The sequence below is a fragment of the Amblyraja radiata genome, chromosome 29 (genome assembly GCF_010909765.2).
Source record: "Amblyraja radiata isolate CabotCenter1 chromosome 29, sAmbRad1.1.pri, whole genome shotgun sequence".
NCBI classification, from domain to species: domain Eukaryota; kingdom Metazoa; phylum Chordata; class Chondrichthyes; order Rajiformes; family Rajidae; genus Amblyraja; species Amblyraja radiata.
This window is the reverse complement of record NC_045984.1, coordinates 12109808-12126950: the sequence shown is the minus strand read 5'-3', so window position 1 is coordinate 12126950 and position 17143 is coordinate 12109808. Positions and strand designations below refer to the sequence as shown.

The following is a 17143-nucleotide window of genomic DNA, read 5'->3' as shown; positions in this document are numbered from 1 at the left end:
CTCACTGACCTCCTCTCCCCCTACCAACCCTCACGGTCCCTCAGATCCACATCAGCCGGTCTCCTCTCCATCCACAAGTCCAACCTCCGCAGTTTTGGGGACAGAGCCTTCTCCAGGGCAGCTCCCAGGCTCTGGAACTCTGGAACCAACTGATCCGCAATTCCGTGTCCCTCACCATCTTCCAGTCCCGCCTCAAGACCCATCTCTTCACCTCTGCCTATCCTTAGCCCCACGTCCCCCTCCCTTTTCATCTGTGCATTAATTGCCTCATATTGTGTTTTTTTGGGGGGTTTTTTTGAAAATATTTTTTATTGGAGATAGGTACATAACCTAATTACATCATTACAGTCTTACATTTTTAAATTGATAATATTGTCAATTATTATTACATTGTCTCCAATACTTTTTGCCTTTTTTTTTTTTTAAACTAGATAGAACTAAAGAGATAGATGAAGTAAAGAAAGAAAAGAAAGAGAAGAAAAACAAAAACAAAAAAAAAACAAAAAGGAAAAAGATAGTTAAAGAAGAATGGAAAAATTTATTAAAATAAAAAAGACTTCATTCGAGATATATTCGTACATTTCAGAGTATAGTATTTCATCCATTCTTTAGCCCGCGTGCTAGTCAGGTTCCTGTGCTGAACCATTCTGACCCTTTAAGTAATCAATAAAAGGAGACCATGTTCCAACGAATAATTCCTGTTTGTCCAACAGGGAAAATCTGATTCTTTCCACGTTTAAGGTCTCCGTCATTTCTATAATCCACATTTTGATTGTGGGGGCCGTAGGGCCTTTCCAAAATGTTAGAATTAATTTTTTTCCTGTTATTAAACTATAATCAATAAAGTTTCTTTGTGTTGTTCTAAGTGTTTGATTTAATTCTAATATTCCGAGTATTATTAATTTTGGATCTGGGTCCAATTGTGTGCTGGTTACTTTAGATATTATACTAAAAATATTTACCCAGAATTTTTAAATTTTTATACAGTTTGCAAACATATGAGATAATGTAGCTTCTAAATGTTGACATTTATCACATATAGGTGAGATATGTTGAAAAATTTTATGTAGTTTTGTTTTTGAATAATGTAACCTATGTATTACTTTAAATTGTATTAGAGAATGTCTGGCGTTTAGTGAACACTGATGTATGTGTTGCAAACTTTCTTCCCAAGTATCTTTCGTTATTACTTGATTTAATTCTTTTTCCCATGTTTGTCTGTGTAAGTCCGTCGAAGGAATGTCACTGTCTAATAAGATATTATATATATAAGATATTAATTTTTCTGTATTAGGATGTTTGTTCCAACATTCATCAAGAATTTCTGAATTTCTAATTCGAAAATTTTGGGAGTTCGATTTTACATAATCTCTAAGTTGAAGATATCTGAAATAATCATTTCCTCGAAGTCCATAAGTCTGTTGCAATTCCTGAAATGTCAGAAAAGTGCCTTCCTTGTAAAGTTGTCCCATATTTTTAATTCCATAATTCTTCCATTGTGTAAAACCCCCGTCCAACCATGAAGGCTTAAACAAAGGATTATTCACAATTGGAAGAAAAAGTGATAAATTATCTAATTTTAATGTCTTTTTTAATTGTTTCCAAATTCGTATAGCACTAAATATTATAGGGTTTTCCCTATAAATTTTTTTGTTTAATTTAGACGTAGCAAATAATATCGAACCGATATCAAAAGGTAAACAATCTTCCTTTTCCATTTTTAACCAGTCTGGTTGATGATCTATTTCTTCCAACCAGAAATTCATATTTTTAATGTTAACTGCCCAGAAATAAAACAAAAAATTGGGTAAAACCAAGCCTCCATTTATTTTTGATTTACACAAGTGTCTTTTGTTTATCCTATGATTCTTATAATCCCAGATAAAATCATTAACAATAGAGTCCAATTTAAAAAAAAAGTTTTTTGCCAGATATATCGGAATTGTCTGAAAAAGATATAATATTTGCGGTAAAAAAATCATTTTTATGGCATTGATTTTGCCTACCATTGAGATAGGAAGTGTTTTCCAGTATTGAATATTCTTATGTAGTTTGTTCAGTAATGGGGGGAAATTTGCTTTAAATAATGATGTATATATCTTAGTTACATAAATACCTAGATATTTAAATTTTTCATTTACTATTTTAAATGGAAATTGTTGTATTATCTGTTTGTTATGTTCCCTTATTGGCATAATTTCACTTTTATTCCAATTTATTCTGTATCCTGAAAGTGAACCAAATTGGGTTATTAGCTTTAATAAGTTTGGAATACTAATTTCTGGTTTTGTAATGTAAATTAATACATCATCTGCGTATAGAGAAATTTTATTCACTGTGTCCTTTGTGTTATACCCATGTATTTCCGGATGCCCCCTAACTCTTTCTGCCAGTGGCTCAATAGCAAGCGCAAATAATAATGGAGATAATGGGCATCCTTGTCTACAACCTCTAGATAGGCTAAATTTAGGTGACAACCTTTGGTTTGTAAATATTCTAGCCATGGGATTTGTATATAACAGTTTTATCCATGTACAGAATTTCTCCCCTAGCTGCATATTTTCCATCACCGAAAATAAATAAGGCCATTCGACCTGATCAAATGCTTTTTCAGCGTCAAGTGAAATTATTGCTAGATCTTCATTAATAATTCTCTTGGAATATATAATATTAAATAATCTTCTTAAGATTATAATATGAGTACCGTTTCTGAATAAAGCCTGTTTGGTCAGGGTGTATTAATTTATTCATCACTGTACTTAATCTATGCGCTAGTATTTTAGTTAAAATTTTCTGATCTGTATTTAAAAGTGCAATTGCTCTGTATGATCCCGGGTCTTCCAGATCTTTATCAGCTTTAGGAATAAGTGTTATTATTGATTCATTTAAAGTGTCTGGAAGTTTCTGTTGAGTATATATATACTCATAGTCTTTGTAAACGTGGGCTAAGCAATTCCGTGTCCCTCACCATCTTCCAGTCCCGCCTCAAGACCCATCTCTTCACCTCTGCCTATCCTTAGCCCCACGTCCCCCTCCCTTTTCATCTGTGCATTAATTGCCTCATATTGTGTTTTGTATTGAATTCTGTCTTTACTTTGTGTACTAGTCATGTCTCTACTATTTATTTCATTCCTCTTACATGTTTTTCCTCTACCTGCTAAATTTTTGTAAGGTGTCCTTGAGACTCTTGAAAGGCGCCCATAAATAAAATTTATTATTATTATTATTATTAAAGCTTGCAAAAAAATGTCTATTGGTTCTAAAGCTGCAAAAAATGACTATTGGTTCTAAAACTTGCAAAAAAAATAACTATTGGTTCTAAAGCTTGCAAAAAATGTCTATTGGTTCTAAAGCTTGTAAAAAAATGTCTATTGGTTCTAAAATGCTTGCAGATAGTATCTCTATTGCTTCCAAAGTGTGTGTGTGCGCGTCGTCTGTCTGTGCGTGCGTATATATGAGTTGCTGTGTCTGTGGATGAGTGTGATTGTCTGTGTATGAGTGTGTGTATGTGTGTGAGTGTTTGACTGTGTCTCTGTGTATGAGTGTCTGTATGTGTGTCTGAGTGTGTGTCTGCGTGAGTGTCTGAGTATCTGTGTGTGTGTGTGTGTGTGTGTGTGTGTCTGTGTGAATGCGTGTGTGTGTGTGGAGAGCCACTAAGAGTGCATGGGGGGAGATTGAGGGGAGATGGACTGAATGCGTGTGGGGGAGGGGAATGGCATGGAGCAGAGTGGGGGGGAGAAGAGAAGAGGGGTGACTGAGTGAACTGCCACCACCAGCTGTGAGTGACTGCGCTGCCAGCCCACCAGCCATGAGTAAGTGAAATGCCAGCCCACCACCCATGACTTAGTGAACTGCAAGTCCAAAAATCCATTCAGTCCAATGTCCATACTAGCCCTCTGGAAATCAGTTCCTTCAGTGCACAACAGCCTGAGTGACTGAGCTGCCAGCCCAAGAATCCATTCAGCCCACAATGTCCATACTAGCCCTCTGGAAGCCAGTCCCTTTGACCCACAACATACATACTAGCGCTCCAGAAACCCCCCCCCCCCCCCCCCCCACACTGGCCAGCAATATTGGAATTGGTGGAGAGGTGGAATATTGCGTTGGGGGACCAGCCCTCCCGTGTGATGCTGGGACCCAACGGGTCCCACTTAGTCTAGTGGCTAATACATTTCAATCCAGGCAACATTTCTGGTGTAAAGTTTCATGCAGCTGCAACATGACGAGTCAATTTTTAAACTCAATTATACGCAAGGCCTGTAATATTTTACAAAGTTTATTTAAAAAAAAACAAATGACAGGACACATACAGTTATAGAACTAACTGAAAGACCATCCTTGGCACGAGTTAGGAACGAGCACAAAGCAACGAAGCACGAACGAAGTTTTCAATGTTTCTCATTGGATTGTCTGCCATTTTCACGCCTAACACAAAGAAAGATTATTGTGCCGTTGTTTCTCCGTATTTCTGATACACATTAAATGGATGGACATTTTTGTTGTCATTAATAAAGATATAAAAAATAATTATACAATAGAAAATGTAAAAATAATATCATAGTCTAGTTATATAAGCTTTGTGATGCTCCAGCTAATAATAATAATAATAAATTTATTTTTATTTTTATTTTTTTATTTTTTTTAAATTTTATTTATGGGCGCTTTTCAAGAGTCTCAAGGACACCTTACAAAAATTGAGCATGTAGAGGAAAAACATGTAAGGGGAATGAAATAAATAGTAGAGACATGACTAGTACACAAAGTAAAGACAGAATTCAATACAAAACACAGTATGAGGCAATTAATGCACAGATGAAAAGGGACGGGGACGTGGGGCTAAGGATAGGCAGAGGTGAAGAGATGGGTCTTGAGGCGGGACTGGAAGATGGTGAGGGACACGGAATTGCGGATCAGTTGGGGGAGGGAGTTCCAGAGCCTGGGAGCTGCCCTGGAGAAGGCTCTGTCCCCAAAACTGCGGAGGTTGGACTTGTGGATGGAGAGGAGACCGGCTGATGTGGATCTGAGGGACCGTGAGGGTTGGTAGGGGGAGAGGAGGTCAGTGAGATATGGGGGGGCCAGATGGTGGAGGGCTTTGTAGGTGAGGACCAGGATTTTGTAGGTGATCCGGTGGGAGATGGGAAGCCAGTGAAGTTGTTTGAGGACTGGAGTGATGTGATGCCAGGATTTGGTGTGGGTGATGAGTCGGGCGTCTGCATTCTGGACCAGTTGGAGTCGGTTGATGTAGGTGGAGCTGATGCCAAGGAGAAGTGAGTTGCAATAGTCCAGTCGGGAGGAGATGAAGGCATGGATGTCTTTCAGCAGCGGGCGGTGTGAGAGAGGGTCTGAGTTTGGCGATGTTGCGGAGATGAAAGAAGAAGGTTTTAATGACATGGCGGATGTGAGGCTCAAGGGAGAGGGTGGAATCAAATCACGCCAAGGTTGCGGGCCTGGGGAGATGGGGAGACAGTGGTGCCGTCGATGGTGAGAGTGGGGCCATTGATTTTGCTGAGTGTGGCTTTGGAGCCTATGAGGAGGAATTCTGTCTTATCGCTGTTGAGTTTGAGCTAATACATGATGATTGAACTCATTAAGATGAATTGCAAAATTAGCATTAGACCAAATAAAGTCAGAAAGTAAGGTTGGCGTGCAACAGTTTCTTCCAATTAGCACAGCAAGCACTTCATTTTGTAAACTGATGAAAATCTACTGCATGTTACTTTAAAAAAGGTCTGCTCACTATGATACAAAATAGCAAATAAAAGCCTGACACAGCTCCATTCCTTTTCCCATTCATAATTCTAGTATCCAAAGTAGTATGAAATCTCAAAAGTCTTAACATAGTCATTAAAATACAAATACTAGCAAGTTGCCTGTACAATATTGAATTTACCTGGATAACACAGATTAGTGATGCATCATATCCATTCCACAAGCCACATCTGATGGCCTTGTTATGTCTTTCTAATGTGCCCAGGAGTCTCAGACACAAGTCTGACACGAGGGGGGAGGGGGTAGACAATCGTCATTTATTTGCCCTATAAAAGTAATGTGTGTGAGGAGCAAGTATGCTCAATTCCCCTTGGTCATCACATCATATAGTTAAGCATATCTAACAAATGCTGTGTAAATTGAGGGGGGGGGGGGGGGGGGCACATCAAGTGGGTAGTAGGTTTGGTCAGTACAAATCCTGGCCAGACCAGAACCGCACTGGAATGCTAGACGGCCATGGTGAATGCTTTAGTTTTCCCAGAATTATGTCTTGATTCCCAAGGATTAATTTAGAAAGGAGAGGGGAGTATTGTATTTCTTAGATTTAAAAACTCAATATCACAACTTCCATGGATTTTGAAGCATTTCATTCTGTGAGACAACTTGATGCACAATAGCATATAGCAGAGATTTAGATGAGCTGATGTTTAGGCATTGGGAAAGGCAGGTCGTGGGGGGATAACAAAATGAAACCAATAGGATTGAGCTGCACAAAAGGACACAAAGTGCTGGGTTAAGTCAGTAGGTCAGGCAGCATCTTTGGAGAACATGGATAGATGAGGTTTTGGGTCGGGACCTTCCCATCGACCCGAAATACCACCTATCCATGTTATCCAGAGATGTTGCCCGACCTGTCGAGTTAATCCAGCACTGTGTGTCCTTTTATGTATGAACTAGCATCTGCAGTTCTTTGTTTCTAGGTTTGAGCTGCAAATAAAATCATTTGCCTAGTTGATAAATATTGGATGTAGGAGGAGTGCCAAAAGCAGGAGAAAAAAAATAGCAGGTTAATAGTTACCAAAAATATCTGTGCGACGCCTCACTGTACTAATCTGTAAGTGATGTATCTTCCTGCAGTCTCACTGGGTCTTATAATCTTCACCACCTATGAAAAGAGAATAATCCACATTTGCCAACAACAATGAAGCACGACAGAACAAATCCAATTCAAAAACTGCATGTTTGCAACAAACCTGTCCTCTTTTCAATCCAAAGTATCGTGCCACTGGATCACCTGCTTGTATTCTCGGCAACTGGCTCTCCTTTAACTTACTGGTTAAAATTATTAAGGTGTACAATGATTACGCAGAAACGTGTAGATTAACAATAAACATTTTGTTCCAGTAGGCCATTGCTTTATCAATTTTGCTGAGATGTTAAAGAGTAATTGTATTTAGGTAGTGATTTGATTTATTGCCTCATCCGAAAGGTTGGAGTTATAGGAGAAGCTGTATCTTTTTCCTTGGAGCGCAAGAGGATGAGGGGTTACCTTATAGAGATTTGTAAAAGCAGGAGGGGCATAGCCACAAGTTTTTCCCCAGGATAGGAGAGTCCAAAACTAGAGGGTAAAGGTTTAAGTTGATAAAGGATAGACTTAAAAGGGATCTGAAGAGAGTGGAGGGTATTTGGAACAAGCTGCAGAGGAAGCGGTAGAGGTGGGCACTATTACATTTGGACAGGTAGATGGATTGGAAAGATTTGGTGGGATATGAGCCAAACGCAGGCAAGTGAGACTTGCTTGGTTAGGCACCTTGGTCAACATGGACGAATTGAGCCAGAGTACCTCTTTCCATTCTATATAAATCTATGACAGGGGTATATGACAGAATATAAATAGCAATATAAATACAGAGAATATAAACAACAATGCTTTGAATTTTGATATATTGAGTGTTACATGTTGGAGAGAAAATCTTAGGCAAGGAGCAGCGCTGCATCGAGGAAAGAAGTTGCTTCAGAATTTCATAAAAGGAAAATGTAATAGAAATTCAGAGTTTATATTAAGATTGGGAGATGGTGCATAAATATGCTAAGATACAAAGAAAAGGGATGAAAAACATGCTCCAGACCACATATTCTGCAAAGCATATGACGAATAGAATCATACAGCACAGAAACAGGTCTTTCAGCCCACATCATCCATGCTGACCATGATGCCCCATCTGTTTGTCCCATTTGCCCATGTTGGCCAATATCCCTCTAAAGTATCCCGAGCTAATTCTGCTACCACCATCATCTATTGCAACAAGTGATGGCTCCCACTAATAGTCGCCGGAAGCTTGCGTCCTTTTCAGGACGGACGATGACAGTGATGTCAACATTTGAAACATGGAAGATGGACAAGAAAGAAGAGAGGAAACGATGTACTTGTACTCCTAGATTCCTTTGTTCTACAACATTTTATAGGGCCCTGCCATTCACTGTGAATGTCCTGTCCTGACATCCCAAAATGCAACATCTCACACTTATCGGAATTAAACTCTATTTGCCAATCCTCAGCCCACTTGCCCAACTGATCAAGATCCCACGGTGATTGATAACCATCATTACTGTCTACGATAGCATCTATTTACATGTCATCTGCAGCAAATGGCACCAAATGAAAATTCACAAGTTCAAATCACACAATTAATTTTGGTTATCAAACAAACATTGTAACAATGATGAAGCACAATACATAAAGGCCACTGTTGAAATATTGATATTTAAATTTTTTTTGAAAGGATACTATCGTGCCAGCAGCTCTGTAACCTCCTCCTTTGTCATAACGATGTGCTCTGGAACAAGCTATGGTACATAATCAAATTAAAGCATCAAAACCACTTTAGATAACCTATATTATTCAAAAACAGTCCGTATTATGCCAAATACATTAATATAACACTGGGTCAGGGGGTGGAAAATGGTCCTCTCCTTTTAAAATAATCATTTCATTGCACTTTTTTCCCTGGAACAGTCAGACAACCAGAAAATAAGTTATCATTTTCAAACACTGTGTTGCAGCTTATGTATTATGTACAGCTCTCCCAGCATCAAAGGACCTTCAACAGCCAGAAATATCGGCCGTCCTGATGTTGTATTGCAGTGGAAGTTTCAAGTATATTAAGTCAATGGTTTGCTGTCTTTAGGACATTGTGATTTTATTGTTGTGCTTAGATTGCTTATTCTATTAAATCAATGCTTCTTACACTAGAACCAAAATGTGGATCAGTATAAATATAAATGTGATGGGCGCATGAGAAGGTATTGGTTCACGTATTTGTTTTCTTCGACAGTGCCTCATAGTTGAGGATGACCTGCTTCCAACAGGTGCCTGTAGGTATTAATGTGACTAATGAAAAAGGCACAAACTGCTGGAGTAACTCAGCAGGTCAGACAGCATCTCTGAAGAACATGGATGGGCAACATTTGGGTCTGGACCCTTCCTCAGACTGATTGTAGTTGGGCGAGGAGAATGCTGGAAGAGAAGTCAGAGCCAGACAAAGCCTGACAAGTGATATGTTGATACAGGTGAGGGGAGTTTAATTGGCAGATGGGCGGACAAAGGCCAGAGATGGGAAGACGACAAATGACTGTGAGATAAGGAGAGAAGAGGCATGAAATATGAAGTCAGGTGTAGGGATATAGGTGGAAGGGGATGGGGAAAGGATTATTGTTGGTCCGTTACCTAAAATTAAATAATTCAATTAACTCACTAGAAAGCAACTAATATGTCCTGTACAGATGCTTCTCTGCCAGTTTCTGCAGGGTTCCCACAGGGTGGCAAGGATGCCACATTATTTCTTAAAAAGATACAAGGCCATCTTTAACCATTGTCTCTGCCTGCCTGGAAACTGCTTGTTGGTAATATAGAGTTCAAGGAAGATGTGGCATTGCTTAAGTACAGTGTGGATTTTATTGGTTTTGTCATGGATTGGAAAGATGTTGAATATTTATCCGACTTTTATCCGCATCAGCTCATGTTAACAGAATAAAAATGTAGTTAGATCTAAAGTTATTGAAGATCAAATGAAGGTTTTCAAGCAAGGAGAATAAACAACTTTTAATCATTTTCAAACTAACTTGGAGGAAATGTTAAGCACCTTTAGAAATGATTGCACTGCACGTTGAGACACGTTTAGAAGTAACCAGTTTCTGTTATGGTCAAGTGAGCATGAAAGCATGGAATGTGAAAAATAAACTTTTTGGTTTGTTAATCCTGCTTTTCCAGATAGTGTACAATGGGGTTTGTCATGGAGGTCTTTATTCCTTGTAGCACAGGCAGCTGAGGAGTGGTTACAGATGGCTGATGAAATCTTGGGGGGGGGATAGATAGAGTGAATGCACAGTGTTTTTCTTAGGGTAGGGGAATCAAAGATATACCTAGAGGGCATAGGTTTAAGATGAGAGGGGAATGATTTAATAGGAACCAGAGGGGAAACTTTCATTTTATATAACAGAAGGTGGTGGGGTAATTCAATTCCAAAGACCTTTCCAAACTTACCTCATGTTCTGTAATGTTAATTAAGAGTTCCTGTTGCAGAAATTGCTCAAGGATATATTTAGGAGCCATGTCAACCAGAGACTAAGTAAGAATAAAACAAATAAATCCATTAACACTTGGGTTAGAATAACTTAAAACAGTATTTTACTGCTAAGACATATTTACCTCACTGTGCATAACACTTGTGCATTAAGCAGGTCACTCAGGAGATAACAATGAAAAAAAATGTTGACTGATAGACTGGCGAGTTATTCCATAATTTTACAATACATTGCATTCTGACGTACAGGGATCCACAGCAACATATTTGACAGTGACCTATTCTCTTCAGGTGAGTGAGGAGGAGGACCTGTTCCCTTGGAGTCCATCATGTCGAACCATAAATTGACCACGGACAGTATTCATGAGAAACGTGCCACTGTGCACAGCATTTTACTGTGGCTTTAGTTCATTCATTTTTGTTTGCCTTGAATAGATGTAGGAGCCATTTATGTTTAGGCTAGCTACTGTTGGCATATTTATATTATTTTGTCTAGATATTTCTAGCAGTATTATTTTGAACACTTGGGGGCGGGCATTTGATGCAAAGAAGGGCGTTACAAAGAACATCGTGGAAAGGGAGTGAAACAGACCAGATCTGGCTCAGGAGGTGGAGAGTTAACAGTTCTCATCCGATGGTAAGAACAAAAAACTACAACTTGTATGAGAATAAGGAGAACCTAGTATGTTCATTTCTTTGTTTGTACAACTACTTCAATAAAGAACCAATTACGCTTGAAATAACAACTGGAAGATCTATTCTTTTTTTGTCTGCATAAGATCACTCCTACCTCCCTGTGTAGTAATGGCAACGGAAAGATGGACATTGGAAAAGTTAGAAATTGCCATTACAATAGATAATAAATATCTAGACTGAATGATCAGACTGAACTGGAACTGTTTTGTTACCGTAGGCTGATAACACCATTCAATTTCTACAATGCCATACATTTGTATGTTTACATATCATTCTGTAAGATTTAGCTACTTTTTCCATCATTCCTTTTACTTATTTGACAATTAATATTTAAACAAAAAAACGAAGTTTCTATAATATACACAAATTGTTACTTTGTACCTGTTTCGCTGATGGCGTCATCCCTTGCTGTACCACAATGATAGCTCTGGTAATATTTTCTTCTTGCATGCGCTGACAGTACATTTTAATGGTTTTAATCCCTACTTTGGGTTCCTCTGGAAAAAATATTTAAAAAATGTTTTAATTAAAAATGGCAAACATAAGGGCAGAAGGCAGGAGAATGGGGTTGAGAAGGAAAAATACAGCTGCCATGATCCAATGGAGGAGTGGACCCAATGGGCTGAATCACCTGATGCTGCTCCTATGTCTTTTAGTCATATACTACAATTAATAGGAACAATTACCTCAAAACACTAAAGTTTGACTGCTTATAAATCATCTGCTTCAGTTACATTAGTACATTTTTTTCTCTCAGGGCAAATACTCAGATTTTTACTCTGCTGTAAAAATACACACCAACAAGAATATTATTAAGAACAACAATGATTATAATGGGTCATAATTAATAGGCAGAAAACGGATTTCTTTATCTGGCAGCATGTGCATACATGCCCTATTCCATCCTGCAGCTGTTTATGCTTTTCTGAAATTAGTTGGAGCCATTGTTTTAAAGACCAACACACTTATTACTTGTTAGTATGTTGAACAAGGATTTAGAGCAAAAGACTTCCCTCCCCCCACCACCCTAATCCAAGTCAATAGGCTACTTGCTCCTAGATTGTTATATTGTCTGACAATATCGACAGAACATAGATACAGAAATAGAAGAATAACGTCCGTATAGACCAGACTACTACTCCCCTCAGAAACTAAAAATCAAACTCGAGATTTATGATTTCCACAGAATATGTTCAGCATAGACATGGTAGACTGAAGGACTTGTTCCTGTGCTGTACTTTTTTTTTAAATGGAGAAAAAAGGAACTGCAAATGCTGGTTTACAAATAAAAAGAAAATACTGGAATAACTCAGCAGGCCAGGCAGTCGCTCTGGAGAAAGAGTGCTGAACTGAACATCACCTATCCATGTTTTCCAGAGATGTTGCCAGGCCCATTGAATTATTCAAGCACTTTGTGTCTGTACTTTTCAATGATCCAGAAGCTACAGTGAGGATGCCAGTGTTCCTTGCTGCTGGGAACTCTGGTCACTAATCGACAAAAATACATATACATGGGTTAACAGCAATGCTCATTTGCCCATGCTGGTAATAATAGCATTGACTGGGAGGGCTGAGGGTCAGTTGCGTAAGCAGTGCAAGGATTACAAGTGATTTCCCACCAAAACCCAGATGCAAAAAATAAATTCACAAATAATTTAGTTTACCTGGGAAAAAAACAAACATTTGATCAGTGGGATCATCATTATGAGCAACAAGCACAGTCAGGTCTGATCGCCGCGGTCTTCCTTCACTTGGCTTATCTCCAAATTGACCTCTAAATTCATCCAGTGTCTGGTCCAATTCATCCTGTGTCACTAAATATCCACGATCATGGCAAAGCTGGGGATTACAACAGATAACAATTAATTTACTTACTTTCCCTCAATATGACTGTTTTCTATTACCCCATATAATAGCAAAAGTAATGGTGTTCACTGTAAATACAAGTGCATATACAATGGAAGAAAGTTTATTCCTGACAATCTACAATTACAGGAGTTTGAGTTTGTTTGTAAGCATTTACAAGTGGATGCAGATCAAATGAGTACTTGGAATGAACTTTTGAGAGATTAATTTTACTGCAATGTTGGTTGACAATTAACATGCAATGCATGCTTAATATTGGAGTAAACATGGAGCATGGAAGCATTTTAATTGATGCAGAAATTTAGTAGGATAGAAAATATATAGAAGGGCGTTTAAAGCAAGAAATCATGGAGATGTTGAGGGACACAAAAAACTGAAAGCAGATAAATTGCAAGATATCGGCTGAAAGATGACTTCAAAAGAGAACTGGATGTGTTCTTGAAATTGTAGCACAACTGGGAAAGAGTGATCACATGTGCAAGCAAGAAGAACTGAATGTCTTTCCATCCCATATGATTTGCCTAAAGATGTCCACATAACATTTTCATCCACCCTATTTACAATGACTTAGTCATATGAATTCAGAAATGGCTACTGATAGAAGATAAAGGGTGTGGTGGAATGCCAATATTCAGGCTGATGGTCTGGGACCGCAGAGATCAATGCCGGGACCACTGCTGCTTGTGATATTTATTAATGACTTGGATGCAAACGTAAGTGGTCAGTAAGTGTGTAGATGACACCAAGACTGCTGGGATCATGGACTGTGAGGAAGGCAGTCAAGATATGTTGCAGTATTCAGATTGACTGCAGAAATAGGTGGAGAAATAGCAGATGGAGTTTAATCAGAGCAAGTGTGAGGTATTGCACTTTGAAAGGTCAAATCCAAGGTGGAAAATGGCACAACAGCATTGATATATAGTGGGATCAGGGTCCTTGTCCGTAGAAGTAGCAACACAAGTAGAATAGTAAATAAGGCATATGGTATGCTTGCTTTCATAGGTTGCAGCATTGAGTATAAGAGACAGGCAGCCACGATGCAGCTTTATAGGACTTTGGTTCGGATGCATTTGGAGTATTGGGTGAAGTTCTGGTCGCCCCATTACTGGAAGGATGGGAAGGCTTTGGAAAGGGTGTAGGGGAGGTTTACTAAAATTATGCCTGGATTAGAAGGTATTAACTACAGGGATATCTTGGACAGACTAGGATCGCTGTATCTGGTATGCCAGAGGTTGTAGGGAGGCCTGATAGAAGTATTTAAAATTCTGAGAGGCATGGATGAGATAGAGTCACAACCTTTATCCAAAAATGGAAAAACCAAATTCTAGAGGTCATCACTTTAAGGTGAGTGGGGAAGATTTTCTTTCACACAGAGGGTACCGAGTGCTGGGAACACACTGCTGGGGGTGGTTGTTGAGGCAGATACTCAACAATGGTGCTTTTTAAAATACTTTTGGATAGGCACATGGATATATAGGGAATGGAGCAATGTGGATTATGTGCAGGTATCGCGTTCGACACAGACGTTGTGAGCCGAAGGGCCTGTTCATATGCTGTGTTGTTCTATGTGCATCCATCAGTGAAAACACAGCCGAACTACAAATGGACATATGTGTCAACTATCAGCCCGAGCCCCGTGTAAAGCCGCTTCCCCCGGGCACACTAGACACCAGACCCCCGGGGACACTGGGTCTTGGACACATCAGATACAAGATCTCGGCCCTCGGGCATCGGGCACACCACACCGGCCCCGGCAACCAGGTCCCTGGACACACCGGACACCAGATCCCTCGGGCAAACCGGGCACCAGACCCCCAGGTACACTGGGCCCTCTGAGCCAGCCAGCCAGCAGGCCGCGCCACTCGCCTGCATGATGGTCTTGCGGATCTTCCACAGACGGTAGGTCTCCTCCTCGTCGTCCATGATGCAGCCGCCGCGCAGACTCAGAGCCGCCCGACCCGGCCAGCGCTGGTCTGTGACGTCAGCCGCTCCGCCGCGCAGACTCAGAGCTGCCTTGGCAGGATTGCGCGTGCGCAGTGCGTGCTGGTCGCCAGGCACAAGCAGCTCCATGATCTTTGGGCCCAATGTGGTACATCTGGGGCAGGGATGCTGAAAGTTGTTTTCCAAGTTGGAAATTGTTTTGCTGCATGTATGTGCAGTGTGTTTTTATATAATGGAAGGGATGGCAAAGCAGGCGTGGGAACTGCTTGCCTGCATTAGTGTGGATAGTGAGTAGTTGAGTGTAGCTACTTGAGTATTGAGCAGTCCTGAGCTACCATCTATCTAATTGGAGACCCTTGGACTTTCTTTGATCGGACTTTACTGAACTTTATCTTGCACTAAACATCAAAGGATTAGATTGGGTAGACGCACAGACCCTTGCCCAGAGTATGGGAATCGAGAACCATAGGTTTAAAGTGAGGGGGAAGATTTAATAGGAACCTGAGGGGTAACCTTTTCACACAAAGGGTGGTGGGTGTATGGAACGAGCAGCCAGGGGGAGGTAGTTAAGGCAGGTACTATCGCAACATTTAAGAAACATTTATACAAGTACATGGATAGAACAGATTTAGAGGAATATGGGCCTAATGCAGGCAGGTGGGTCTAGTGGAGATGAACATGTTGGTTGTTGTAGGCAAGTTGGGCTGAGGGGGCTGTTTCCACGCTGAATGACTCTATGACTAAGACTCATCAGATACATATGTCAGTGATATTTGAAGATTGGCCAGGGCTTGCCTCTATTTTTTGTGAAACTGAAAAGAGAGGTGAGGTGTAAATATAGTAAATACCTCTTGAAAGCCTGAAACTGTGTCCAGTCCTTTAACTATAAAAAGCTAATTTTCCTGTAAACGTTTATACTGAAGTTTCATCTAAAATAACAAAGAAATAAGAAATCAGCTTGATCAGAGAAATCTGATAGTGTTTTCCGGGCTTTGGTTAGTAATTTTGTTCTTAGTGGCTCTGTAATCATGTGGACTGCTGCATAAAACAAAAACATACTTTCTTATCCGTTGCTTCCTAAAGGGAAGCAGACTCCCTCAGTCTTTACTTAGGATAACTTAACTTAGGATAACTTAACAGGGAGTCTCAACGATTTCCGCCCAGTGGCACTCACCCCTGTCATTGCTAAGTGCTTTGAGCGGCTGGTCTTGGCTCACCTCAAAGCCAGCCTCCCCCCCACACTGGACCCCCATCAGTTTGCCTACCGGGCCAACAGGTCTACAGAGGACGCCATATCGGCGGCTCTACACTCTGGTCCCTCCGTCCCCATTGTTTAATTATTCTGTATTTTTGATTATTCTGTATCTTCTTTTTTTTTAATTTCTATATGCACTACTACTACGGACTGACGCAAAACTGTATTTCGTTGTACCCATACTTAGTATTTGTGCAATGACATTAAAGTTGAATTGAATTGAATTGAAATTGAATTAAACTCTCATATCCTATACATCTGTTTTCATTTTGTGGCCACGTGATTATACCTTTTTGCATATTTGTACATTATTTAAAAGAATATTTATAATCTGATCAAGGAACTGGTGGAATAAAGTCAGCCTCCTACATTTAAACTAATTTCTCAGAACTGTGTATTGATGTTACATATATACATGCGTGTCTAATCATAGAGAAAATCAATGTTTGATCTTTGTAGCCCTCTGCTGAAGATTTTACTAACATTACAAATATAGAATGACTGAACATTTTAATATTCCTACTAACATCTGGTCAGACCCACACAGCCCTGGCCACACTCTCATTTCACTCCTGCATCGGGAAGAAGTTATAGGAGTCTGAAAACTAACATCCAGGTTCAGGAACGACTTCTTCCCAACAACCATCAGGCTACTGAACACTACGAACCAACTAAACTTCGAACTGCTGGGGTTGCATTTGGGCTTTGGTTTGTTTTTGCACTATATTGTTTTTTTTTTTAATTTCTTGAAATTTTATTTCTGTTTGTTAATATGTTATCTATTGAGAACTGTGTTTACAAACCTGTTGTGCTGCTAGTAAGAATTTCATTGTTCTGTTTTGGTACATATGACAAAAAGAACCACTTTTGACTCTCTAATAAAAGGGTGTGCACAAATTCAAGTCTATAGTTTGGTAGCTCAGGACTAGTCAATACTCAGAGGTGTGATGTCATTCAATATTATCTTACATGTGGTTTAGTTTAGTTTAGAGATACAGCAATGAAACAGGCCCTTCGGCCCACTGAGTCCGCGCCGACCAGCGATCCCCGCACTTTAACACTATCCGACACACACTAGGGACAATTTACACAT

At 39.7% G+C, this 17143-nt stretch overlaps 1 protein-coding gene across 2 annotated transcripts; it reads right to left on the bottom strand.

Annotated features, from left to right (window-relative positions):
- Nucleotides 1-4260: 4260 nt before the first annotated feature.
- polr2e (RNA polymerase II, I and III subunit E) lies at nucleotides 4261-14844 on the bottom strand. 2 transcript variants are annotated; one of them, XM_033046552.1, is made up of 8 exons: nucleotides 14721-14844; nucleotides 12653-12827; nucleotides 11370-11485; nucleotides 10253-10333; nucleotides 8498-8556; nucleotides 6963-7041; nucleotides 6788-6874; nucleotides 4261-4468 (listed from the first exon to the last, which is right to left on the bottom strand). In XM_033046552.1, exons 1-7 carry the CDS (start codon nucleotides 14775-14777, stop codon nucleotides 6809-6811), a joined length of 633 nt encoding a protein of 210 aa, XP_032902443.1. In that variant the 5' UTR covers nucleotides 14778-14844; the 3' UTR covers nucleotides 4261-4468; nucleotides 6788-6808. The 2 variants fall into 2 exon arrangements, with proteins under 2 accessions (XP_032902443.1, XP_032902442.1); XM_033046551.1 differs by having other exon boundaries at nucleotides 4261-4425.
- Between the last annotated feature and the right edge of the window lie 2299 nt (nucleotides 14845-17143).